At 37.6% G+C, this 26320-nt stretch overlaps 1 protein-coding gene across 2 annotated transcripts in view; it reads left to right on the top strand.

Moving 5' to 3' along the window:
- Positions 1–26320, top strand: part of Nyap2 (neuronal tyrosine-phosphorylated phosphoinositide-3-kinase adaptor 2) — a 219730-nt gene that overhangs the window by 71320 nt on the left and 122090 nt on the right. The window contains exon 2 of one of the 2 annotated variants that reach the window (XM_048344648.1): positions 20101–20385. In XM_048344648.1, coding sequence (XP_048200605.1) covers positions 20101–20385 — 285 coding nt within the window. Of the gene's footprint in view, positions 1–20100; positions 20397–26320 lie in introns of both variants that reach the window. The other variant, XM_048344647.1, reaches the window with a different exon arrangement.

Here is a 26320-nt window from a genome sequence, read left to right as displayed (position 1 = left end):
TGTTTCTAGCACAGCTTTGTTGAGACTCCAAGGGGAAGAACAGTTTTGATTTCATTCATAAAATGATTCAATGCCAGATGACGTCATCTTTCCTTGGAAATAGTGTCTTACTCACTTGTAGCCCATTTATTCCACAGTCTGCACACCACACTTACATTTGTGTAGATGTTTTCATCATATGTTAGAAGTTCCTTTTATCCCCTGAGACTTATATTAATTGGGAGATTATCCATAACATAAAAACAATTCATTCCAGTCTTCCCTCTTAAAAAAAATAAAGGCACAATATGTAAATAATTTCCCTTTTATGAAATCACCAACGTTCCCCTGCAATAAGGGGTCATGCAGCCAGGATCTGGGTATGTTAGCAGCAGGCCAGGAGGGTTTCATCTTGCAAATATGGAGGTAGATCTCACACACTGCAAGGACTCTCCACCCTACCTGTTGTGACTCATGGCCCTGCAGAATTATCTGAACAGCATGGCCCCAGAACTCTAACCTCAACCAGATGATAGGTCTCTCTGGCCATGGGTTCCAGGACTAGAATTTAAAAAATAATCTCTCAAAGTAAATTCAACGTGAAGCCATGGGTGAGAGACACCGAATGACAAGTCTGTTTCCCCAATGACATACATAACTCTAAGAGACTGGATTGTTTGAGGAACACTGAGAAACGTATCAGGTTCTTACCTATTCCAAATAAATATTTGTATTTTGTTCCGTGATGAGACCTTCAGTTGAGAAACCTGCTGGGTTATCTTATCTCAGTTTTTTTTTTTTAATGACTTGATGAGGTTCCCTTAATTCATACCCAGCCCATGAAAAGTTTCTTTTTGTGAGCTCCAAGAAACATTAAACTAAATGCCCTAGAGACTTGGGGAAGCTTCTTGCCTAGAGACTCAATTTCTATCCCTTCTCATCTCACTCCTTTCTATCCTTTACTATTCTGCATGCAATCATGTCCCAAAGGTGGTCCTTTAATTGTGTGCAACATAAAGACCTTTGTTTGACTTCCCTTGCAGTGTTACTTGAGGCCCATAATCATTATTTTATTTATTTATTTAAGAAAAAAATCAGTTCATTTTCTTGGATGCTGTTTTTGATCACTGAGCAAAAATGCATGCTAATACATCTCTCTGGTCCACTTGGTAAGTTATACGTTTGAAGTTTTCTTGGTGAAAGAAATGTTGAGGAATTTAAGACTAGGATGAGATTTATAAAGATTAGACAATCTACATACAAGTTGATTAATCCAGGAAGTGAATGGTTTCATGTGAGGCTGAGGCTGAACAGAGCTCTAGATGCATGAGGTGGAGGTCAGTGGTCGTATAAATTAAAATGTGGATATGCCTTCCTCTTTTTTCAAGTGTGAGATTGCCCGATTTTGCCCAAAATGTTGCCATTGAGAGACACAAACATAAGAACCTGTGTAATGACTTTCACCACTCGTCACTGTTATAAAACTTCTTTTAGCCCGAACTTCTGTATTTTTTTTTTTTACTATAAGTATTTGTCTTTGGATAGAATGTAGTGTTCTCTTCCTCCAGCACTAGTGTTGTGAAATGAAATGGTGTGTTTCAGGTTACTTCTCTCCAGTGTGTTGGCCTTTACTTTGTAGTGACAGCCATCTCAAGTCACTGGTTTTCCTTATGTCCTTGACTTTTGGCCGGAGACATTTCCAGGCCAGCTATGATCTCAGAAAGTCTCGTCCTCTCTATAAAACCACTGATGACGCTTCCTCTAAAGTTTAAAAAAAAAAAAGGGCTGGGGATATAGCCTAGTGGCAAGAGTGCCTGCCTCAGATACACGAGGCCCTAGGCTCGATTCCCCAGCACCACATATACAGAAAACGGCCAGAAGCGGCGCTGTGGCTCAAGTGGCAGAGTGCTAGCCTTGAGCGGGAAGAAGCCAGGGACAGTGCTCAGGCCCTGAGTCCAAGGCCCAGGACTGGCCAAAAAAAAAAAAAAAAAAAAAAGATTGTCAGGCTGTGAACACTCCTGCTCTAACCACTTGCTTACTTTCTTTATCTCATTATTCTTCGGCTAAACATTGGTAGAGATTTTGAAATTGGCTGTGGAAGTAGATGATGAACAGAAGTAAAGAAAGGAAATGGTATGGATCAAGAGAGCATAGGCCAAGTGGAGAGAACCAGAGTGGAGGAGGCCAAGGGAAGAGAGTTGTCCCCAAGAGGCTGATTTTCATGTTTGCTGGTTGGTGTAGGGAAGGATATACCAAGGCATCACAGGCCCATATATAACTATAGTGACTATTCTTTTGCTGTTAATTATTTATAACCTCTGAGTCAGGGCCATCAGAGCTACCACTGTCCTTAAAAAAATCATTCTTGTTTATCTGCAAAATGTCTAGTATTATATTTATATTCCAAGACTGTATAGATTTTTTTTCATTTAAAATAAACTTCATATACTCCAATATAGTACAGTGGAAGTAAAGTGAATTGATTTAGAACAAATTTAGTTTTAGGCCATGAGAACATAATAGGACATGTTAGCTCCTTTATAATTCCTGTTCCCGTTTGCAAAATAGAGACAGTAATAATTTCTTATTCATAGGAACAGTTAGAGGCAATTCATTTTTGGATACAGCCTTAAACATAAATGACTATAATTGTGGTATCACTGTCACTATTATTATGAGTAATTTAATATTTGCACTGCCCTGAACCCTTACGTCAAGTATCTAGGATATCTCATCCTAGGTTCAATGTAACCAACTGGGATATTACAAAGAGGTAGATTGTCCTAGAAGTGGAATAGCCCATATCTTATTCTGTGATCTATAGATCTGATTGCATTTATTTCTTCATATAACCATACTATTCTTCATCTTCATAAGGACCTTGTGACAGACATGCTACATGAAGACTAAATGTGTTTAAAAGTAATGTGGGAGGCCCCAATGCTTTATGTGTTGTTTCTGTGGTATTTTGTCTTGTCTTCATTTATTTAGTATAAAGTAGACTCTACTGAAGTTAGAAATTTTAAAGGAGTGTTTTAGAGTTTTAAAAGTATATTTAAAAGGCATCCTTTAAATGCATATCAGTAACTAGAGATGCCATTGTTTACTATCTCAACAAGAATCCTGAGCTACTATACCAGTCATCAGCTAGAGACGAAGAGTAGAATGTGCTCATAGATGTGTTTATCTTGTATGTACAGAGTGATCAACCGAGATTGAAGTAAGAGACTTTACATAAGTATGTGGACTTTGGTACTTTTTCCAAAGACTGATAAAGTTGCTTTACTGGCATGTGATTTCAAAAGAAACTACTTATAATCTCAGACTCAGAGAGGAGATGCCTAAATCATGGGTGGCTGACATTTGTATCAGTACGTGAGTTTTCTCATCTCCCCAGCTGTGTTCTTACTCTCTACTGCCATTATTACTTTGGAACTAGATTTATACTCTCTTTTTCAAATCTAGAAAGCAAATGATAAGGACAAAGGAAATTTTATAAGGGAAATGTACAAATTTATAAAGGAAAACACAAATGTATTAGTAGCATTTACTGGTTTCTGTTTGTACACATAACTTCACAGAGGCCACTTTCAAGATCTGGAAAGCTGCAGCTCTGCCAAATTAGAATTATCTAGCTCCAGTCCCTAAATAAAAATATCCCCAATGTCTTCCTCAGTCACTCAACGTCACACTCCTTGAAATGACCCTGAATGACGCCCACATTTCCCATTACCTCCAGCTCTATACATTCCTTGCTAGTTTGATATTCCTCACCTATCCAGTTATTTAATTTGTAAAATGAGAATTTGTCTTTTGCAACATACTATATAATCTATGAAAGTACTTTGCACTCTGAAGACATATTTTATAAATCTAACTTGGTGAGAATACTGGCAGTTCCCTTAATGTGAGAGAATGTGATACATAGATCATTGTCTTTCATTGAGCTAGACAAATTACTCAATGGCTCTGTCTCTCCACAAAACTGGATGTGAACCAAAGTTTCTGTCACCTGACTTACCATGAATAGCCTTATATCTCTGCAGGGAAGGGGGAAGTGTTGCTTTGTTCGACTTTGAAGATGACTTACAATGGCTAAAATGAATCAGTTGTCTTTATTCAATTAGTCATATCAAGTCCTCCCCAAGGTGCAAGACCAGTCACTTGCGCTTTACTCTGAGATGACCACCAGTTCTGCTGAACTCACCATCATCTCCCAATTAACCATTTATTTCTGCTCCAGACCCTGTCGTGGATTTTGAGGGAAAATACCAGATACCAGGTATGTCATTCTACAACCCTCAGAAAATTAGGTGCAACAATGGAAGAGAGGCTTAAAAGAGAATGATTTGTGAATAAGTTTTCTATGTGCTCTGATGATCTGGAGGTGTGGTTTAGTGTATTTGTCTTCTCTAAACTTGATGGAATTACATAGGGAATGTTGTGTATGTACCCTTACTATTAATAATGTGTTAGAGATTGAGAGGGAGCAGGGGAAGGTACGATAGTTCAATGACTAATTGCAGAGTTTGTGAACCCAGTGCAACCATCCATGTGAGAAGATCTTTGCAGCATAGACTCCATAGGACTGTTAACTGTAAGGCATGAAAAATATATATAGCTCTTTACATCTGTTTTCCCTGCTTATTGTAGTAAGAACTAGGAATACTAACCAAAATCCATACCCCTAACTTTATGCAAACTTGTTCAAGTTTGAAAAAATACTAACAATATCTTATCTTGCATATCACACTGAATTAATTTATAGTACTGTGTAACTCCCCTGTTTTGCAAAAGTCACACATCTACATATTTTAATAACTTATCACATAATATTAATAGGCTGATTGTCTTGTTGAAACAACATTCTAAATGCTCAGGGCTACTGTGAATACTCCTGGGGTTAACACTAATTGTAAGAATTGACTTTTTCCTTGCTTCAATAATGTTTCCTTTATTTGGATACAGAATGTTTCAGAGGTCCCAGTACTCAACTGATGCAGGAGAATCATATGAGCCCAGTATTCCAGTTCAGAGCAGCCTGGACACTATGTCAAAACTCCATCTTAAAAGGAAAAAAAAAAGTTGAGTTAGTCTAGGTGAGGGGAGAATGATAGAAGGGGTGACATTAATCTTGATTAATACATTGTAGTTATAAAATGGCATGTTGAATTGAAACCTCTTTGTACATTATATATAATGAAACAAGAAAAAAAGTGTTTAAGAACAAAAAACTTAAAATCAGGAAATGAAATGTCCTAAAATTATGACATGAAATGAAAATATGTCCTATTTGCACTTCTGGAGCTTTAATAGTAGAAAGGTTTAGAGAATTGTTATCATTCATTGGAACAGAGTCGATGTTAGTACAGGATAAAGTAACATCTCAAGGAGAAATGGAAACTATATCTCCTTCCAGAAGAATGTAGCATTCGCATCCCCCTGCCATCTATCTAAAAGACTTGATTTTTCTCTTACCCATTACTCCATTTTCTTGGAAGCATCTCCAAGCTTGAGGAGAGAATGTCTTGGTTTCTGGTGGAATAAATAGGATTCAGCACACTATCAGTACAGGTAACCTGGAGTTACACTAATGAGGAATTTGTTAATCCATCACATGCTTGTGATTTTTTTACTGGATTTTTATCAGCAGGGACTGGAATTGAACATGTCATGTTGCCACATGATGAAACATTTTGAAAGCAAATGCTACTTGGGTATCTGAGCAAGGCCAGTAGCTGACCTGGCAAGGCTATGAGAGGTTGATGAGAGGAGGTGGCTCGAAACCAAATCTGGTTGGTGGCTGAGGTCCAGTGACAATCTCATCTGCAGGAACTCCGAATTGGCTGATCACGACCTCTGCATTTGACATAGCTGCACCCATCCCATTAGCACTTAGTACAAGGACAGAGGTGTCAAGGGTAGATGCCAAGGAATGATAGTAATGCTAGACCATAAAAATGTCACCTGCATATGGAAAGACAAGATTTATAGAAGTTGGGAAACACAGAAGAGATTGTAGGAACAGGGAAGAGAAGCTTCCAAAACAGTGCCACAGGCTAGGGAAATGAGAAATGAGCTGGCAAAGCAAGCCTGGGAGTCAATGATACAGCTGTTTCAGGTGGATGTGATAAGGAATATAAAGTTTTAGCGAGTAAACGGTTCCTGTTTTGATGAAATGAACAGTGGTTACAATCGGAAATAGAAGCATCATCTCTGAGCAGTGTTTTAAGAAATTGTTTTCCCATGAAATACAGACCTATTTAGCACTGTACTTTCATACCTTCCTAAATTAAGCTACTTAAACATGTTAATCTCTATTTTTCTAAGTGCACTGGGTCATAAAGATGAAAACTTTTGATGATTCTCTTCATAGAATTGAATTCTATATTTTCCAAATTGTGTAAACTCTCTAAAGAAAAAACTGCAACCAACATCTTCAAATGACAATTTTGATGTCAAAAGCAAAACCAAAACAATGACAGCATCTTCACACACAAACGTGGTGACAGAATTGGGAGCCTGGTTGTCCTTCTTAAGTGGAATTGTTGCAGCAAGTAAGAAAGCCCTTTGCAACAAGGCAATCATGAAGTCACATTGCACTGGTTCCTTTAGAGGAATGTTTCTCTGTTGTACAGCACCAATTCTTTGTGCTGTGTGTATAACAAACAACAAGAGATAAACATTATAATTAGTAAGATACTGCATCTGTTAGACTGGGAAAATTGTTCTGTTTTATGCACTGTGGGCATTAAAACTGTGGCTAATCTGTTGTGATAAAAAGCTTTTAGTTTGTAATGAATAAAGATGTGTAGGAGAAGATGAGGTCTGATCAAAGGCAAATTTTGACACCAGACCCTGGATCTGCTCTGGGCTCCAGATTAAAGCCAATAATCCAAGCACTTACATTGACAGACAGTTAGATTCGATTGTGGTGTCCAAAGGAAACCAATCAGGCAAAATGTGTTGTTCTGGGAAAGACAGACTGGGAAACAGGGACCCAACCTCTCTAGCCTCCAACTAGGGTCTGGCAGTCTACAACATCTATAATTCAATCTATCACATCATTACATTTGAGTGCATTAAGCAATTTATGCAACCTTTTGTATATAAAAAAAGCATATTGGGTACTGCACTTAGAGTAACTAATGTATCCATGAATGAATATTTGGCTTGGAAGTGGTCTTTCCCATCATTCACATTTACATGTTACTCTGGTGGTAAGGATAAAGGCCTAGCTTTTAGAATTATAGGCATGATTTTTTTAATGGACTTCACAAATGTGAGGCAGTATGGTCCTCAGCAACAGTAGGATTTGAGAAATGCTTTTGGTTGTTAAGTATGAAAAGCATTGCAGGAGTAAAACCTGACCTGGTTTTACATTCTAATTTTAATCTCACAAATACCCTAAGGGATTATTGGATAAGTTATACTTCCCCATTTGATATATGAATGAATGAATCTATCTGGAAAATGAGTTTACTAAGTGGTTACACAGTTAGAAGCAGGGCTTCCTAAATGGAGTGGAAACATAGGAGGAAATGTGTGTGTTGTGTAGCTGTGTTTGGTTGTGTGCATGTGAGAGAGAAAGACAGAGACAGAGAAAGAGATGGTGTATATTGATAGTGTATTTTCCCACAGACATAGATTGATTTTCCTCTTTGAAGGCAATCCCTGGAAAAAGAGTGGCTTGGCTGGTTAGCTCTTCTTAGAAACTAGAAATTTCTGGGTGATGTATTGTTTATTGTATCATTTCACTTCTAAACCAGATTTCTAGTTTAACATGTTTCTGCTTTCTAGAATTATTCTTTTGAGGCCAAATTTTTAGAGGGTTTTGATCCTTTAAAAGTTTTATTATCTTCCTGGACACACACACACACACACACACACACACACACACTTTTAAGACAACTGTTTTAGTAGGTCCTTTGGCAGTAGAATCTTGACAAGAGATCACCCTTTCGGGATATGTTTAAAGGGTTACCCGTAGAAGGTAAAACTGTAATGGAGAAGAAAGCCATGGTCAAGAAATGTTTATGCAAGTTCTATAAATCTCCAAGTACTGTTTGTGTAGTTGAAGATGATTTTATCCAATAATTTAGACTATTCATTTAAATCTTAAGACACCATGATCAGACCAAGAATGCACTGTAAGTGTTTGGGAAGGATGAATGCTTTATGTTTAAGACAGAACTGACATTACCATACTTTTACTCCAGATGTGTAATTTTGTTTGGCAAGGAAAATCATACCATCTCTCTACTAGTAGGTGACTGGACACCTGGCAGTGGAATCAGGAGCCTTATAAATTCCAAGACAACTTTTCTTTCTGGCTGTGAAAAATGAAGACAGAAATATGTTTAGGTCATACCCATTCTTGTCTGCCAGAACTGCATAGAATCCCAATTCTACAAAATAGGGCTCACATTTTTCTAGTTTTGCACACAAAGTAATGACAATAAAGGAAATACTCAATGGTGGTATCAGTATCGAATGCTGCTTCATTGATTATCTTCCAGAAAATTATGAGGTACATTATTAGAGACATAAAACATTTCTGGTGAGAAAATATGTTGAAATGATACCAAAGAACATGTCATCTGCTGCTTTTTTAAATTATGTGACTTCTTTTGAATCCAGAGTTTTGTTTGGTATGTTGTCACCACCAAGAAAGTGTATACTCACTCTCTATGGCCAATTTCTTATCTACCGTAAGGTTTAAGACCAAACATAACTCCTGAGTTTACACTTCTTCCTCTAGAACTAAGTGTGTGGGCAGACCAGAAGGAGGTCTTGCATGTGATAGCCAGAATTCATGGCTTTTACCCAAGTTATTTGACAATGCTAAAAAAGAATGCAGTCCTATCTAGGACTTTGTTCATTGAAGATTTCTTTAGTCTCCCTTGTGTCATGTAAGACATTTGAATTGTCTACAAAGCAAAAAGGCAGATATCAACAGTATCCATTTTGAGTTGAAGGAAGTAAAACTAAAGGAATTTATGCACTCAATGTCAAAGAACTAGTCATTTAATGGGGAAAGGAGCAAATTTAAGGAGGCAAATTATTACATAATTTAAGAAAGACCAAGGTGAAATCATGAGTTCAGCCTAGAGAAAGCCTATCTGATGTTGGAAAGTTTCCTCAAAGGAAATTGAATCCTGTTATCTGTAGGAATACCCTTTAGTCAGAGCAAAGTATGGCTTCACTTCTCATGAGGCTCTAACTTTACTTGTCTTTCTGCACTTAAGACTCCCCATCATTTTTGGACAGATAATGAGTCTTAAATTCTGCCTTTCAGTCAGTAACCTGGACCACTATTGAGGGCATCTGTGATATTTATGATATTTTAAGGTTGAGGAGGGAAAATATTGCGCAGATGAGCTTTGGCATCTAGATAGTAAAAATACCTCAGATATCACATGAAAATATGATTTTTTAGTCCAAAGAACCAGAAAAGCTTCCACAGGGCCTTAATTCAGATAGTGACATGAACAAATCTGCATTTAGAAGGATAAGTCTGGCAGGACTGGGTAGAAAGATGAGCTGAGAGGAATGGTTTTAATTCAACCAAGTGACAATGAGCTCCTAAAACCAAGACATGGCAGGAGAGATGAAGATGGAGGGATTAAGCTGATCCCTGAACTCAAATTACTGACTTTTAAAAGAGACAGATAATTAGCTGCCTGAGTATTCAGAGTTTTCCTTTCTCCTTCATCATAAATTGAGGAAATAGTTTACAGAATGGAAGAAACCAAGCAGAATATCATGAAATAGCACCACAGTCTATCCAGTCACTTAAGAAAGCCACACATGATTCATGAAGGTATATATTCATTTATTTAATGGATACTTATCCATTGCCCATTTTGGGATAAGCCCTGTTTCAGCCATTGGAAACTCAAGAAAACAAAATCTGATGGAGTTCTGCCTGAACGTTCCTATCTCATTTCCCCTTCAGACTGCCAACATCCTGGTCCTCTTCTCTCCTTGCTTCTCCTTCATCTGATGCAGTCTTACTCATGTTACACATCAGCTGAGAAACCACTTCCTCTCTGGGATTTCCCAGCCCTTGTCACTGGTTAGAACCCTGGGATGGCTTCCACTGCAGTCTCCTCGTGCTTCCTCTGGGAGAAAACCTGATCATGGGTTTTGCATTCATGCTGGTCTTAGTCCCTCATTCTTTCCCTGACACTGACCACTTGCCTTTCCTTTCTGCTCAAGAAAAAGTCAGACACTAGTGTCAGCACCTAGTAAAAAACTGAAATTCTTCAACAATTACTTCGTCCTACTTTAAACATTATGCTCTTAGAAATTTTAGCCTATTATTATAGGGTTTCAAGTTAACTCCTTCTGCTGAGGAAGTTCAAAGTCATTGCACATTAACATTCTGTATTTCTAACCTCTACTTCTAGATCAGAAAAAAAAGAATCACATATGGTTAGCTAAACTTGGCAGGTTCTCAAATCATATTCAAAGCTTATGTCAGTTTTGGAGACACAAATAAAATACATTTTCCAGAACTTCCCCTTCTTTGGCTGAATTTTTGGAAGCAATCTCCCACAGTGTGAACTTCTATAAACTAGGCTCTAAACTGAGCCTGAATATTATGATTTGAGTTATTTTCCATATATTTTTCTCTCCTTCAAGTTGTAAATTTTCAAGGGGTCAGGAAATGGTATTTGCATATACCAATGAGAAATATTTTAATTTTAGGTTACAAAGTCCTATAGTTAATAATATATGTTAATCTCAAAATGATTTGTCATATTTTAAGTAAAATTAAGTCTCTTAAGATGTTCCATAGAATTTGTTCTGGCTTTAATAAGCATTATATTTCAGTCCTAAATCTTTATAAATTCAGAAATGAATAAAAGGAATTTTGATAAAGGGTTAAAAATGTATTATGATCTCCTGATCTAGCCTTCTTTTTTATTAAATCAAGTCAAAACAGTAATAGGCTGTACTAACAACCTCAAGTTGTTGGTGATAAACACTTTGTGGTACAAACAGGTGTGTTTATTTTTCAAGCATTTCTCTTTGTTCAAGATTACTATAAGCTCTAACTTTCATAAAATTCTTGAAATTTCATGAGGTTTCATGGAGATAACCATAAATTTCAATGAATAGATTTTTTTCCCCGTGTCTTTATATACTGTCCATTGTTTGCTTTTGCTCCTTTTCCTTCTTCTGATTTAGGTTTAGAAATATATAGAATAACAATTAACATTTAAATCCATTTATAAAATAAAAAATATGATTATTTGTTGGAATATACTTTCATGGTATTTGGGGGTAAACATTTATTATTGAAAGGACTATTTTATAGCTTGAACAGAAAGGTAGAAATTGATACAGTATTACAGGGAAATCCAGGAAGGAGGATTAAAAGATAGTATTTATATTGAATTTTGTCTGTCTACTCAGGTGGTTAACACAATATAGTATAGTTTTAGTGGCAATAAACTTCCGACACTTGTTTTACAAGATTCTAGAGGCGGAGAAACCCACAATCATAGTCCCAGAAGGTATAGTGCTTGCTGATAGATTGTTTCTTAGGCAAGAGATGGCCATCTTCTTTCCATGTATTCATGCAGCAGAAGGGAGGAGGAATCTCCTCATAATGAGGCTAATCCAACTTCTGAAGGATCTATTCTGATTTAATTATCTTCCAAAAGATCACCTGGAAATGTCATCCATTTGTAGGTTGGGATTCAAACAAAGAAAGTGGGGGAAAATAAATATTCAGTCTGAAGCATCTCTATTTGTATCAGCACCTTTGTAGGTAATTTTTAAATATCCCACATTGTGTAAATGTATTACAACAATCAAATGTAAAAAGAGAATTTTGCCTAGGATAAAGATAAGAGTGAATGAAGATTGGAAAGTATATGGTTTCTCCTATCCCATCTAGACAGCGGCTGAGTAAATGAGTGGTTATATATTTCTTCTTCTTTTTAAGATACTGAATTTTAGGCATAGTTAAAATATTCTGTCAAGGACATTTGGTGCTTAGTAACACGGCATACAATGTCAGAAGCAAAATGAAGCTTAGCTTCTGTTGCTCAGGATAGGGTGTTCCAGTTTCCTTTCACCTGTTGTTTTATTTTGTCTTAAAAGTTGTTCACTGTAACAGTTAATAAGATGGTGTATAAAATTCATGTTCTTAACACTTAACCTTAATATTCAAGAAGCATCAGTAAAGGGCCAGACACAGGAAATTGATGTCTGAAAAAATATCTAACATTTTTCAGATATTAGCAACATAAAAGTAGAAAGCAGATATCATAAAGGATATGAAGTGGGGAATAGGAATGATCCTAGGGCAAGAAATCCAGAGATTACCTCTTGGATGAGCAAGTGGGGCTGAGGGAAGACATTAAAACTAATAGCTAGCAAACAATTTGGAAGAAAATATGAACTCAGTTTAATTTTACTGGAGCCAGCTTTCTGCATCCAAGTGTACTGCGTGATTAAAAGAAATTCACGAGGCAAATGTATAAGGTAGTTAATTATTATTTCCATTCCAAGTGCTAAAACAAAAACGATAATTTCCAAATGATAAATGCATAGAAGACTTTCATGTTGGTTTTTGCTCTTCTCCAACACCAGATCTTTCCTGACAAATTAAAAGAAAAGATTCATGTCGTTTTCTGCTCTTCTCCAACATCAGATCTTTCCTGATAAGTCAGCTAACAGCTTTGACTAGGAAAGAGCTGTCTAGAGAGCATTTTATAGGAGTGTTTAAGGCTTTTCCCAACACAAATGTCAGAAAAACCCATCCACAATCTTCTGTTACAAAGAGAATTTGGTGACGTACCTAAAGAGCCCTGGGATTATTCCTCTTGAAGGCAAAACTATATCTGGGTCTTGTACAATCATGTAAGACCCATCCTACTATTTCCCGCTCATAATGTCAAGCTCAGGCTGGGCCCCAGACCAGTGTAGATAACACACAGAGTGTGGGGTTCACTTCGATTCACCTGACTAGAGAAATGTGCCAGTCTCTACAAGAGTCATGGTGACCAGGAGCATCTAACATTGGACAGCAAGAAAGTTGGTCATCTGATGGGCATTCAATTGCCAGGAGAAGGGAAGGAAAACTGGTCTATGTCCATAGTATTATCTAATGAGGCTCACTATTTGGCTGTTTCCAAAGTGGACTTGCTTTTTTTTTTTTTCTTTTACACTTTATACAACCTCAGAGTGGGATATGGGGATGAAGACAGCTTTTCATGAAGCTGAAAGTGAAAGAATGGGAATAACCTCTGGGCCAGGGGTGTGGTATATGACAATGGTGACATTCAATATTGACTTCCACCTGCCAGTTGTAAAGAGCCACGTATTTATCCTAAAAATAGCACATGGAGTTGAAGAATATTACCTATCGAAGGAGGAAGATATATAAACTTCTGCTTTCTTGGCTCTATACTCAATTTTCTTAAGCATTCATGGGCTTGACTGGATGTTTATCCAGGAAAGAGGGCATTCTGGGGCAGAAGCCTCTAAGGTTGGTGGACTGAAGAGGTTTCTCAGTTGGTAGCAGGGGTCAGCATGTAGCTTCATGAATGTAAGAAAGAGGAAGACAGAGGTAGTATCACCCAGAGACTCTCTTAGTCATGCTTTCATTTAATGAGTAAAATCAGTGTCAATTGCTTTTCAACTCACTATAATGAAATAGCTAACATAAATGACTTCAGTGTGGAAGAGTTGGCTAGTCCACTTGCTTGCAGACAATTTCATTTTTGCCTTTACAAATAGACACTCTATTTCTTTTTCACGTATGTGCCAATTCACTTTATTTTTGAAAGTGCCTTTTCCTTCATATCAGATAAGTGTATCTTCTTGAAAAATATTATAGAAAATGAGTTTTCTAAGGTAAAAATGTAAAGGATTATGAATCCATGTCAGCAATGGAATTTTGAGTTCATCTGCACAGATTCTCTGCAGAGAGAAAATGTTCACCCAACATAATCACTAATTTGTATCCCAGATTGCAGATGAACTTGAAGGTTGTATCCTCTTGTATCCACTATAGATGGGGATTCTGCTTTTGCTTTTTTTGTTGTTGTTTCTCTCTCCTCCACTGGCTTCCTAAGAAGACTTTACTACAAGTTACTGGCATGTTTGCTTCAAAATTGTACATAGAAACAATATCTCTGTCACTTTTCAAGATGACTTATCACCTTGGGAACTCACCTTTCTCAAGGTTGTGTTTTTACTTCTAAAACAAAGTTATCTCAGAAAACACACAGTTCATACAAGATTTTTAAGACAGTGAGACTGTCCCTGTTGACTAGCATCTGTAGAGTTTCAGAGTTGCTGTTTTATCCCTTTCCTTTTCAATCCTGGTCAGTGGATATCTTGAAATAATGGAGTAAGTATTTATGAAGGTTTAAAAGACAAAGGCTATATTTTGTCTAGCTTATCTTGACACTTGAAGTGAAATGTAAGACTTTGTTTTTATTTTCTTTGTGTGAATTCTTTTTTGATGCTCTGTTCAGTGGTACCATATGCCTTGCCTTACAGGTGTGGACTTATGCATGATGATTTTCTTAACAAAAGTCAAAGCTTAAATATAAGTAGCCTTTGAAAGTTAAAATTATTGACTACATGTTACATATCAAACTCTGAACTAGCTGGTTGCTAGTGTCTCACACCTGTAGTCCTAGCTACTCGAGAGGCTGTGATCTGAGGATCATGGTACAAAGCCAAGCCCAGCGGTAAAGTCCATGAGACTCTTATATCCAATAAACTACTCAGAAAAAGCTGGGAGTAGCACTGTGCCTCAAGTGGTAGAGTGCTAGTCTTGAGCACAAAGAGGCTCAGAGACAGAGCCCAGGCCCTGAGTTCAAGTCCCAGGATTGTACAAAAGAAAAACCAAAACTCTGAACTAAGTGTTTCATATGTGCTATGAAGGAATATTGACAATTTTATGAGGTTTATATAACTACTTAAGAAGTAAGAAATTGTCCTGAGAGATTCAGTAGTGCATTAATATGCAACTGCTAAATTATTGATCTGAGGCTAGAGTCTATAATTAATTATAGTGCACAAATTGTGTGTTAGCCAATAACCTGATTTGGGGAGACATTTACAAATACATTATCACTTACCTCCTTACTTCTTGAAAAATATGACTAACCTTGATTTCAGCAATACTTTTCTTCTTTATGTTGTATAAATGGAAAATGTCACCAATAGACAACTTGATATCCCAACGTTACTTTTATTGGGTGAGGAAAAGCATACTTGTTTAAATTCAGGATTATGAAACTTGTTTTTATTTTTATAACATGAGATGTGTCAGGCTTAATCTATCTTGAGTGTTGGAATATTATTGCAGAAAGACTCTACTTTCTTCTGCCCACATAACTTTCAATTGGAGCCAAGTATTCCCACAGTAGTTGGTTCCTGACTCCCCAGCTGCCTTGTAAATGTACAGCCTGAGGATGGACAGTGACCTCTTTCCACAGGCATTTATTCTTTCTGGGGCCTCACATTTGTTTCCAGACTTTCCAGTTCCTGCTTTTCCTGGGTTATTTATTCATGCATTGTACAATTTCTCCCTTGTGTATTAGACCAAGTCTACAGGAATCAGACAACAAGACAGAGTCAGAAAGATTAAAAGCTTATTGGGAATGCCAGTTGAGCAAGGTATGAAGGAGCAGAAATGATAGACAAACCTTAAGTTACAGCACAGGTCTGGAATCTGGAAGAAGACAGGGGGAAGGAATGCTAATTGGACAGAAAGAGCATCCTGACTATAGTATAACAATACGGATTGCTGTACCAATCACAAGTATTGCTCTACTGGGAAGAAATAGCCAGGTGTGATATTTCTTTGCACCTACCTTCAAGCTAGGAGTTGTCTAAAGATAGTGCAGACTTTCTGTAAAGTCTGCAGTAGATTTAAGAGTACAGCTGGCAACTGGCAACTGACTGCTCTTCTCAGAGATGATTCTCTCTTGAGGACAATCTCTGTGGCTGATACCCTAGGATGTGTTCCTGTAGCTTTGGAAACTAGCTGCTTATTGGTTCCCATCCAACTCCAGCTGAGGGGAAACTAAGAAGAGTGCAGTTAATGTGCTAAAATGTAGTCTTCACTCCTGGTATTTGCATGGGTGCTGCAGCTGATACTCTTTATACTCCTCCATCATTCCAAAGTTACCTCACCTATATCAATCACACTGCTACTGCTCCGGGGCCTAATCTCTTACATAAGAAGTTAGGTCCCCTGATATCCACACCCTTTTGGGGCCAGTGTTGTTCTGTGACTTTTAGAAGTCACAATTGGGTAGGAGATACCAAAGACACTAAAGAAGACGACCCTAGTTCCTTACATGTTTCTTTCAACTACACTGTGAAAGAAACCTTAGCTTCATCTGCTGGCCATCAGTAATCTTTCCCCCATGGTGATGCTCCTTTTCACCTGGAGTCCTTTTTATAAAGAGTGCATATACCTGTTTTTTTTTCCCCCCAGTATGTTCAATGGCTCTGTTTTCAAGAACATGTATGTCCTATATGAAATTAGGACTTTTAATGAGCCAGAGTCCAGGATTACATCCTAGTATGTGAAACAAGTTTTTATAACTATGACAGAGTAGTGGAACCCAGTAATTTACAAACAGTAGAATTTGATTAGGCTCAACTGATTTTGGAGACTGAGAAGTTCAAGATCAAAGGACTGCATCCAACCTTCTTACTCCCTGAGAATACAGTGGAAGGTATTACATGACAGGAGTGAACAAGAGACTAAAACAGAAGACTTAAGCTCTTTTATAGCCAGGATTAATCCACTTACAAAGGAGAGCCCATCGGGTCCTGCCTCCCAAACACACTGGTGAGGGACTCAAGTTTCCAACACATGCTTTCTTCGGGAGTAGGAGAACATATTCAGATCACAGAAGATTGGAAGTACCGATTCTCTGAGTAGCTTATTTGTTGTCTTGTCAGCTGTCAGAATTTCTTAGTGTAAGTTTCCTCTGGAAGACAGATCTCAGCCCCTGCCACCATGCCTGCCACCAGTCTCAGAAAGGAGAATTCATACCCATATATTGTCCCATCGCTTTAAAGACTCTACAGTGGGAGAAGAATATATCCAACCAGTTAGACCAGACTGGTGGTAGTCAGTAGAATGTGAGGGACAGATTATATGTCACAGCTGAGCAGAAATTTTAAGAGACATTGTGCGTTTCTGTCTTGATATTTTTTTCTCTGTCATTTCGACTAGACCCCAGAATAAAAGCATGTGAAACAGTCCTACAGTTGTGGGACAGGCCACACAATAAATACAAGCAGGAAACATTTCCGTGTTGTAATAAAACAGTAGGGCCTGGAGATTGTTTGTTACTATATGATCACGTAGAAAATAGGTGACTGAGACACTGCAGATGTCCTTATTTGTGAAATGTTACCTGATAGCTGTATCTTCTGACTGTTCTGAACAAATGCCTTCTTAGTAATGATTCGATTGCTTTGGTGTTTCTGGGGGGCTCTCAATTAATAACATCATAAACATATGGATATCGCTTTTAAAACAAACACACTGGCCATACTTCAGTGTGTCTGATTCAACAGAAATAAATCAATTGTCTTCATTATGGGATCCTGTATTCTATACAAGTCTTTTAGCAAATTTAGAAACTTATTGTAGGCTTCTTTCAATACTCTTCAGTTTGCTTTGGACTCATCTTTCCTGCCCCCTTGAATGTAGATAAGCTACCATTTTTACTGCTTACTTTGGCCTTGACTCAAATAACACCTTTTGCGTATCAAACACTTTTGTATTCCCATTTCCTCATCTTGTATTCCTAATCTGGTCAAACTAAACTTGTACTTAAGTTTGCTATTGTTTGAAGCACGCATTTATTTTCTCTTAAAAGAAGTGTGTGTGTGTGTGTGTGTGTGTGTGTGTGTAAGTATATATATATGAGCAAAAGCAGGTAGAGTCAGATGAGATTGTTTTGTACTGATAAAAGGCTAATTCTGAAATGGAGCTGCAGAGCTAATTATCTGTCAGGAAAGAGGTGCAGGACCTATTTAGGTCAAAAGTAAGAGAAAAATTGCTGGTACAATTATTTCTAGTAGTTCTCGTATAAATGCCTGTGTGCATTAATGCATGCACCAATCTCCCTAGGTGGCATGAGGTAACTGTCTACATCCTTCAGATACCTATTGTTCAGTGATCCAACAGAAATGAGGAAAAGACATGTGGATGAAAAATAATTGAGAGCAGAGTCAGATGAAATCAGTTCGCTTATTGTCTATGAGAGAAATTTGAAGGCCAGTGTCATCACAACTAGAAGAGAAAGCTCCCCGAACCATCAAGACTGCCCCTCCCCTCCATAGTTCCATCCTTCCCTAAATCCTTAATCATTTTCTCTGCACTGCTCATTTGGGAAAGCTTCTCGTTTATGCCGGGATTGATGTTTGCTTGACATAAACACAGAATTGCATAGAAACACTGCACAGACAAGTTGCTTACTGCTCTGCTGCAAACGCTGCCACTTAGCCATCGCTTTGATTTCATTCATGCTCATAGCATCCTGGCTATCTATCCATCTCTGCTCCATGCCATGAGCTTCCAGCACCACTTATAGTGAAAATGACATGCTTAGTGTCTGAATATCAACTCAAAAATTCAGAAAAAAAGTGAAAGATTAAAAGGAAAAAATTGATTCACTGGAAAGTAGTCATGGGAATTAAATGCCAGAGTCAGAGTCTAATGGTTTTGTTGACTCTTTTCTGCTTTTATCCACAATGGACCTATAATGGTGATAAGTCTCCAGTTGAAGGGGGAAAATAGCTCATTTCCTCATTATTGTTCCTACTGGATTTTTTAAGCTGTGGCAAACAATAATATAAAAGACACAATGAAGAGAATTTTAAAATTCTTTCTTGAATACTGTGCTATGAAGTCAGAGGCAGCCAAAAATTAAGATGAAAAAGTATTGAATGAAATCTATCTGCAAAGGCAGAATCAACACGCTTTCATAATCCATATATCCATACCATTTTCATCACTCATACATGTTTGAGAGAGTCAGTCAGATACTTTGCAAGGATTTTTGCTATTCTTTTCTACTGACGCATGAACTTGATAGATGGAGAAAAGTCTAGAAAAATCTCCCTTTCTGCAGTTCAAATCTACTCTTAGACCATAGAAAGAGACCCAAGAACCATTTCCTAGATGCAGTCTTACAGGCATTTCTATTTTAAAATAGTTTTTCAAATTTTCCTAGACAAATCAGAAATTAAGAATGTTAAATGGGAAATTTTACCTATCACACTAAGGAAATAGAATTATCTCAGGAGAAGTTGATATTTACAGTTTACTAGATATTATGGTTTTATTCTCTCAGGCGTGCTTGAGAGTTAACACTAAGCTTCTCATGTATGTGAAGGTATTTAGAAAACAAGGAAGGGAATAAATACATAATTCCTTCACCCATTTAAGAATGTATTTATTCTTTCTTTTCTTCTTTTCTACTTTCTCTTCCCTTCCTATCAGTTCAGTTCCCTTCCCATCTCTTCCTTTCCCAACCCTTCCCTCATCTCTCCATCCCTCTCCTCCTGTCTAATGATTGGCAACAGTAGCTTCGCTGGGGTTTAATTTCATTTCCTGCAATATTATCGAACAAATAAATTAGGGAAGGGTTTCATAAAGTCATGAAAAAGCGGATACTTGAACTCTCTGGCCCACCTCCGAACCACTATGAGCTGTTGTCATTATTCCTTGTTTATTTTTTTAAGCCCCTGGTAAGTGTACCCCCTAAGTAAATCAACTTAGGATAAATGTGTTGAGCAGTATTTTCCCCCTTTGAGGATGAGGGTACTAGGCATAATGGGATGATCAAGATACCCAGAATGAAGAGCTAAGATTGCTGACGATAATCAAATTACTTTTGCTTTACTTTCATGCAAACGTACTGAGTGCTTGCAGGCTACTCCTTGAAGGCGTTTGAAACTGCAGCCTGTTGTAAAATGATAGCTTCTTAAAAGCCTAAAGTTAAAAATTGGAAGTTTACCCCATTAGGTACAGGCCCACATACGTGCAGGTGTACATTCTGGATTTTCTTTTCTTTTCTTTCCTCATCACAAACTGTCCCCTTTCTCCTACAGCATAGGTGGAGACGTGGCGCGAGGCCACGACGCCAGCTACACGGGAAAACACTTCCGCATGGGATTCATGACAATGCCTGCTCCTCAGGACCGGCTTCCCCACCCTTGTTCCAGTGGCTTCACCGTGAGGTCCCAGTCCCTGCACTCCGTCGGGGGCACAGAGGACGACAGCAGCTGCAGCTCCAGGAGGCAACCACCACCCAAGCCCAAGCGGGACCCCAGCACCAAGCTGAGCACCTCTTCAGAGACAGTCAACACTGCAGTAGCCAGTAAGAGAGGGGAAAGGCCCCGGGAGGGTGGAAGGTGAAAGGCTGGATATCTTGCATGGGGCCTGCTTTCACTGGCCAGCCCTTCAGTCCTCCCAAACAGGAAATCCCAGCAAAGACAACTCAGGGGAAAGGTTCATTGTGAACATGATAATGAATGACACCCAGAAGGTTGTACTTCATTTGTTCATCATCAAGGCAAGGCACTATGTAGGTCGTATGACCCATTTCAAGCTTGAATCATTCAAACATTTTTGCCTACCGATAGGCCTAGAATTTGTATTTTCTAGATATTTTTATACTACTTTTATAATTAAATGAAGCATGGTTTAATGTCAGAAAATATTGAGAAATTACATTTCTACCTTTTTTAAATAATCATTTTTAACAGCAGTTCTTTCCAGTAAATGTGAATGGATGCATGTATGTATGTATAGTCAACAGGTCCATCTCTAATTCATATTTCTATCTTGACTTATATTTTCTCTTAGCTATATCAAATATATCTCAGCCTCCATACTGGCTTATGAATATAAGTAAGTTAGTTCATATGAACCCAGAATCTCACCCATTTACCCGTGACTCAAATAAATGAGGTGTCAGCCTTCCTTGAGCTGTACCTGAGAGCTACATGGAAAAGTAGTCTCCTATGAAGGTTGTTAACCTGTCTCAGTTAGTGTATGCTGCTGTAACAAGTTCCCTTAGACATGTGGCTTATTAAGAACCACAATTCCCTTCTATAGGGCTATAGGTTAGAGGGAGAGAGGGTCAGGAAGAGCATTATAGAGGTGCTAATTCCCTTTACCAGGGTCTCATCCTCAAATCATTGTTAACTCTCAAAGGCTACACCTCTGATTACAATCACATTGGGACCAAGGTTTCAAGATTTTATGTTGAGGGACTTGTACATTCAGTCCAAAAGTGGGCTTGTGTAGGCCACTACACAAGGCCAGCCAGCTTTTTACATATCAAGTGTGAAAAACACCTCAGTGTTTGTTTTGTTTTATGTTTGTTTTTTTTTTTTGCCAGTCCTGGGCCTTGGACTCAGGACCTGAGCACTGTCCCTGGCTTCTTTTTGCTCAAGGCTAGCACTCTGCCACTTGAGCCACAGCGCCATTTCTGGCTGTTTTCTATATATGTGGTGCTGGGGAATCAAACCTAGGGCTTCATGTATACAAGGCAAGCACTCTTGCCACTAGGCCATATTCCCAGTCCACACCTCAGTGATTGAAATGTTACCAAGAGTGAATTTGAGAGCCAAGTTCCACTAGGCCTCTTAGTCATTCTCTCTATCTCTGCTCTTAACTGACCTTTCCTCAGAAGCTTCCATGCCTCTGGAGTACTAAGAATAAAGCCACAGGGTCCTTTAGCTAGCAGGATTCTTTGCCACCTGGGCACCAATTTTCTCATTAAATCTTACTTGCCTTCTGGCCTTCATCTTTAAGTCTATTGTGACCATTTCCATGGCTTTCAATTTGTCAAGGAAAACCCATTTTTATGGAGAATAGTATATATGACAGGAATTTATTACCTTATTTTGAATACTTACATTGATTCTAGTTTGTTGAGGTAGAAGAAATAACACCACAGATGCTGTGTGTGTGGCGTGTATATTACCTTTGTGTACTTTAGAGTGACTGTTTCTGTACAATTCTAGAGTATATTGTAAGTTAGATTCTTTTTCTCATGGTAACTTTGTAACACAACAGCACAACAATTTTTTTTAAAGTAACATAGATGTTCCATTTATTGATGAATACAGCAAAATACTTTAAAGACATGACTTTTATGAATTTTAAACAATGTTCTCAGGTTTCTTTTTTCTAGCATTGACACACACATCCCGTTCTCTGTACTCTGTGATCCCATCTCCAGACATTACCGTTTCTACTACCAGAAATGACCCCATCCTTTATACTTGATTGTTTGTAAATGAAGACTAACAATTATATAATAATGATCTCTGAATGGTTAGGGTCTGGATAAAGTCTGGAATGATTCAAAAAAAAAAAAGTAAAAACAGAAGCTCCTGAAAAGAGAGGAAATGTAAGATGAGACGTGAGTACTGTTTAGAAGTTCTCTTCAAAAGGAGCTCCTTGGTCCAGTGGCAAACCCAAAGTTCTTGTGGCTTCTCTGAGAGTCTTAGATGAACTGGATGGGCATCAGGACTGATGCAGAATTGGTAGACTATAGAAAAATGATTGTGTATGTAAAGTTCACATTCTCATTGGAACAACAGAAGAAAGGGAAATTACAAAATGAGACACATTCAAATCACTTCTAACAAGTTATTACCTGAATAATAATAGGATAGTTTTAGGACTCCAATATTAGATAGGGAAACAAAATCTGGAAGTCCAAATGGGTATGCGTATATTCAAAGCCAAAATTATGTGAATATATAGACGACTCCTTTATGAATTTATAGTTCTTGATAATCCTAACTGGAGTTTATAATAGAACATATGTTTTCCTTACAATTTTGTAGCTATCAACATTATAATACAGATAAAAATTGACTTTTATAAATCTTAGCCCGTCTTTTCTTTTTACATTAAATGCCAGCAAAATCAAAATATTGATTCCGTGGCATTAGAATGATTTCCATGGTAACTGGCTTCTATTTAAGGAGAGGATTAAGCATTCCCTGTGGATAAAAGTAAAAAGAACAGGACTTACAGTAAGATGGCTTTTCAGAATTAAAAGAAAAAGTAGAAAAGAAAAAATAAACACAGAAAAGATCACCTAACAAGAGAAAGTGCAATTCAGTGCTTAAAGATTGCAGTTCTATTATACGAAAATATATATGTTTACTACTTTGATATGTGAAGGTTTTCTACTAAAGTAACACCTTGAATATTTATCAGTTGAGAGCAGAAACTGGTAATCACTAACCTATAAATATTTTAATTGTGCTTTACTAATGCTCAGTGTGCTACCTACTTATTTTTCAGAACTATTACATGAAGTAAGATAAGAGCATGCCGCCTCATAGGCTCCAACTTTTGTGCAAGATCCAACTGAGGAAATGGCTATGAACCCTCACCTCCGTCCTGCCGGGTTCCTCATGGAAAAACATACCCACTCACTAACACTGTCATTGGTAGACATTTTGTGGAGCAAGTTTAGGGGACTGTCCTTAGAGTCAGGCAAAGGTGATTGTCCTTAAAGTCAGGAGGCAAATATAGATTTTTAGGCAAGTCATCCACTGAGACTGTTTCTTTACATCTCAGATGATTATAAAGTCCTGAGACATGAAATACACATGAAATACCCTTTTCACAGCCTATGAAAAACCAAGGAACTGTTGTAAATAGTCAGGAGAAGAAGAGGAAAATTGCTAGACAAGGTGAAGTGGCTCATACCTATAATCCCAGTTACTGTCAATGTGGAGATCAGGATGATTAAGGTTGGCAGACAGCCATGGTAAACCTTCCAAGCCCTATGTGATAAACAATTAAAATAAAAAGGGTCCTCAGGGTGTGGTTCAAGCAGAAGAACATTTGCTTAGCAAGCATGAGGCTCAGATTTCTGAGAAAGCAATGGTAATAACAAAAATAAACTAAAAAGAACCCCACCAAATTGCTGTAGAAAAAGAAATTGATATATTTTAATTTATACAATTACCATATATTAATCATCTTGAATAACATGTAGCTTTGGTTTGGTATTGCACATAAATTCGTTGTTTTTTTTTTATTAAAAATACCCAAGGCAGGTAACAAGAAGATAAAAACTTATCATCTCAAAAGTTGTACACATAGGTACTACCGAGAAGACAAAAGATGAAAGTCCTGGTGAGGATGTGGAAAAAAATGAATCTGCACACAGTTGGTGGGAATGTAAATTGTAAATTGATATAGCTATTATGAAAACAGCATGGTGGTTTCTCAAAGAATTAAAAATAAAACTGTGATATGATTGAGCAATCTCACTATTGGTTGTTTATCCCAAGGAAACAACATCAGCATGTTAAGGAGAAATATGCTCCCCTTGATACTACTAAGATAAACTATCTCTTCGGTGTCCATCAACCAATAGTAGATAAAGACAATGTATATATCTACAGAGTGGAATAGTTTTTGGCACTATGAAATAATTTTCAGTAACATAGATGAATCTGGAAGATGTTATATTAAGTGAAATGAGACAACCACAGAAAGACAAATACCACATGAGTGTATGTGGATTATACAGTAGTTGAAGTTGTAGAACTAGAAACTAGAATGATGGTTTCCAGGAATTAGGGGCTGGTGAGAGGTTGTTCAAAAGATAAAAAATTTAAGTTAGGAGGAATAAGCTTAAGGATACTATTGTATATTCTAGTGACCAAAGTTACTCATGATATATTGTCTTCTGTGTGTGTGTGTGTGTGTGTGTGTGTGTGTGTGTGTGTGTAGGCACACATTGTTACTGGGGGCTCAAACTCAGGACCTTTTAATTTTTTCTTGGCTTTTTGGCTTAATGCTGGCACTCTACCATGTGAGATATATCTCCACTTCTGGATTTTTGCTGGTTAAATCTGGAGGTCATAGTCAGATTTGTCTGCTTAGATTGGCTTAGATCCATAATTCTCAGATCTCAGCATCCTGAGTAGTTAGTATTACAGGAGTGAACTACCAGCACCCAGAAATATTGTGTTCTTGAAAATCACCGAAATCATATTTTAAGAAATTATATTTTAAAATCATATTTTAAGAAATAAAGAAATATGTTAAATAATTCATGAACATATTTATCTAAATGTAGCCATTTGAAAATACATATCATAGTATTCATTTTGTTCATTTGGAATAAATGACTAAATGAGAAAAAAAGGTAAGAACCTCCAACTGGTCTACCCCAATCCACTACACATAGCCAGACATGCAGGGAAATATCTTTAAAATAGAATTCCTTTTACCACTCAGAGAGGCATAGTAGAAAGGATGTCAGAGGACTGTGGCAAGTAATATGGACTCTGAAAGCCTTAAAGAGTCTAGCGCATTCACCTAATTGAAAGTCAGCAACAGTACAGGAACCTAGTCTTAGGAGAAAGACGAGTTTCAAAGTGAGCTTTGTCCCACAGGTTCCCCACTGGTTGTTACTTTTACTGTAGCTGGTGACACACTAGATGGCTAACCTAGGCTCTGTGTTCTAAATGTTCACAGACTTCTAATCTACAGAAGCATGAACTAAGAAAGGGAGTTAGTTTTTAAGCTGCTCGATCTGTGATAATTAGTTAAGCATCAATGGAAAAATGATTCTATTTAACCAACAAGTAAGATGATGTCCATTTTTATAACCCATACAACATCTGGTTCAGTGTGTGACAAATAGCAGGTGGTCTGTGTTCTCATTTTCTTTTTCATTCAGAGTTGGACTCTTTTTCAGATACTGGAGGCTGTTGACAACAAAGACAGTCACTTCTTAGAACTCCTTGGCTCAACTTTGAAAATAAATGAAAAGTTGGCACCTCAGGAAATGTTAAAACAGCCAGATGTCCATGGATCACAACTGAAATTCTAGCTATTTAGGGGGCTGATGAGATCTGAGGATTGTAATAAATGAGAGAAAAAAGGAAAAAAGTCCCCCAACTGGCCACCTCAATCCGTATATGGCCCTGATAAACAAGGCGAAATCCTTAAAATATGATTTTTACCACTTAGAGAGGCAAGTAGAACTAGGATGTCACAGGCATGTGCCAGGTACTATGACTCTCAAAGCTTTAAGGAGTCAGCTTGGGCAAGGAAATCTATGAGACACTTGTCTCCAGTTACCCAGAAGGCTAGAAGTGAGGCTGTGGCTAGCCTTGAGCATAAAAGCTCAAAGACAGGGCTCAGGCCTGAAGTTCAAGTCCCAGGACTCTCACCAAAAAATAACAAACAACAACAAAACACACACACACACAAACAAAAGTCCTTTAAAACAACCTAAAAAAGCAAGACTTTTGAGGATCTGTTTATCTTTTTCTG

Source organism: Perognathus longimembris, chromosome 4 (assembly GCF_023159225.1).
Source record: "Perognathus longimembris pacificus isolate PPM17 chromosome 4, ASM2315922v1, whole genome shotgun sequence".
NCBI lineage: Eukaryota > Metazoa > Chordata > Mammalia > Rodentia > Heteromyidae > Perognathus > Perognathus longimembris.
Note: the sequence above shows the minus strand (reverse complement) of the source record. Positions and strands in the feature narration are given on the sequence as shown.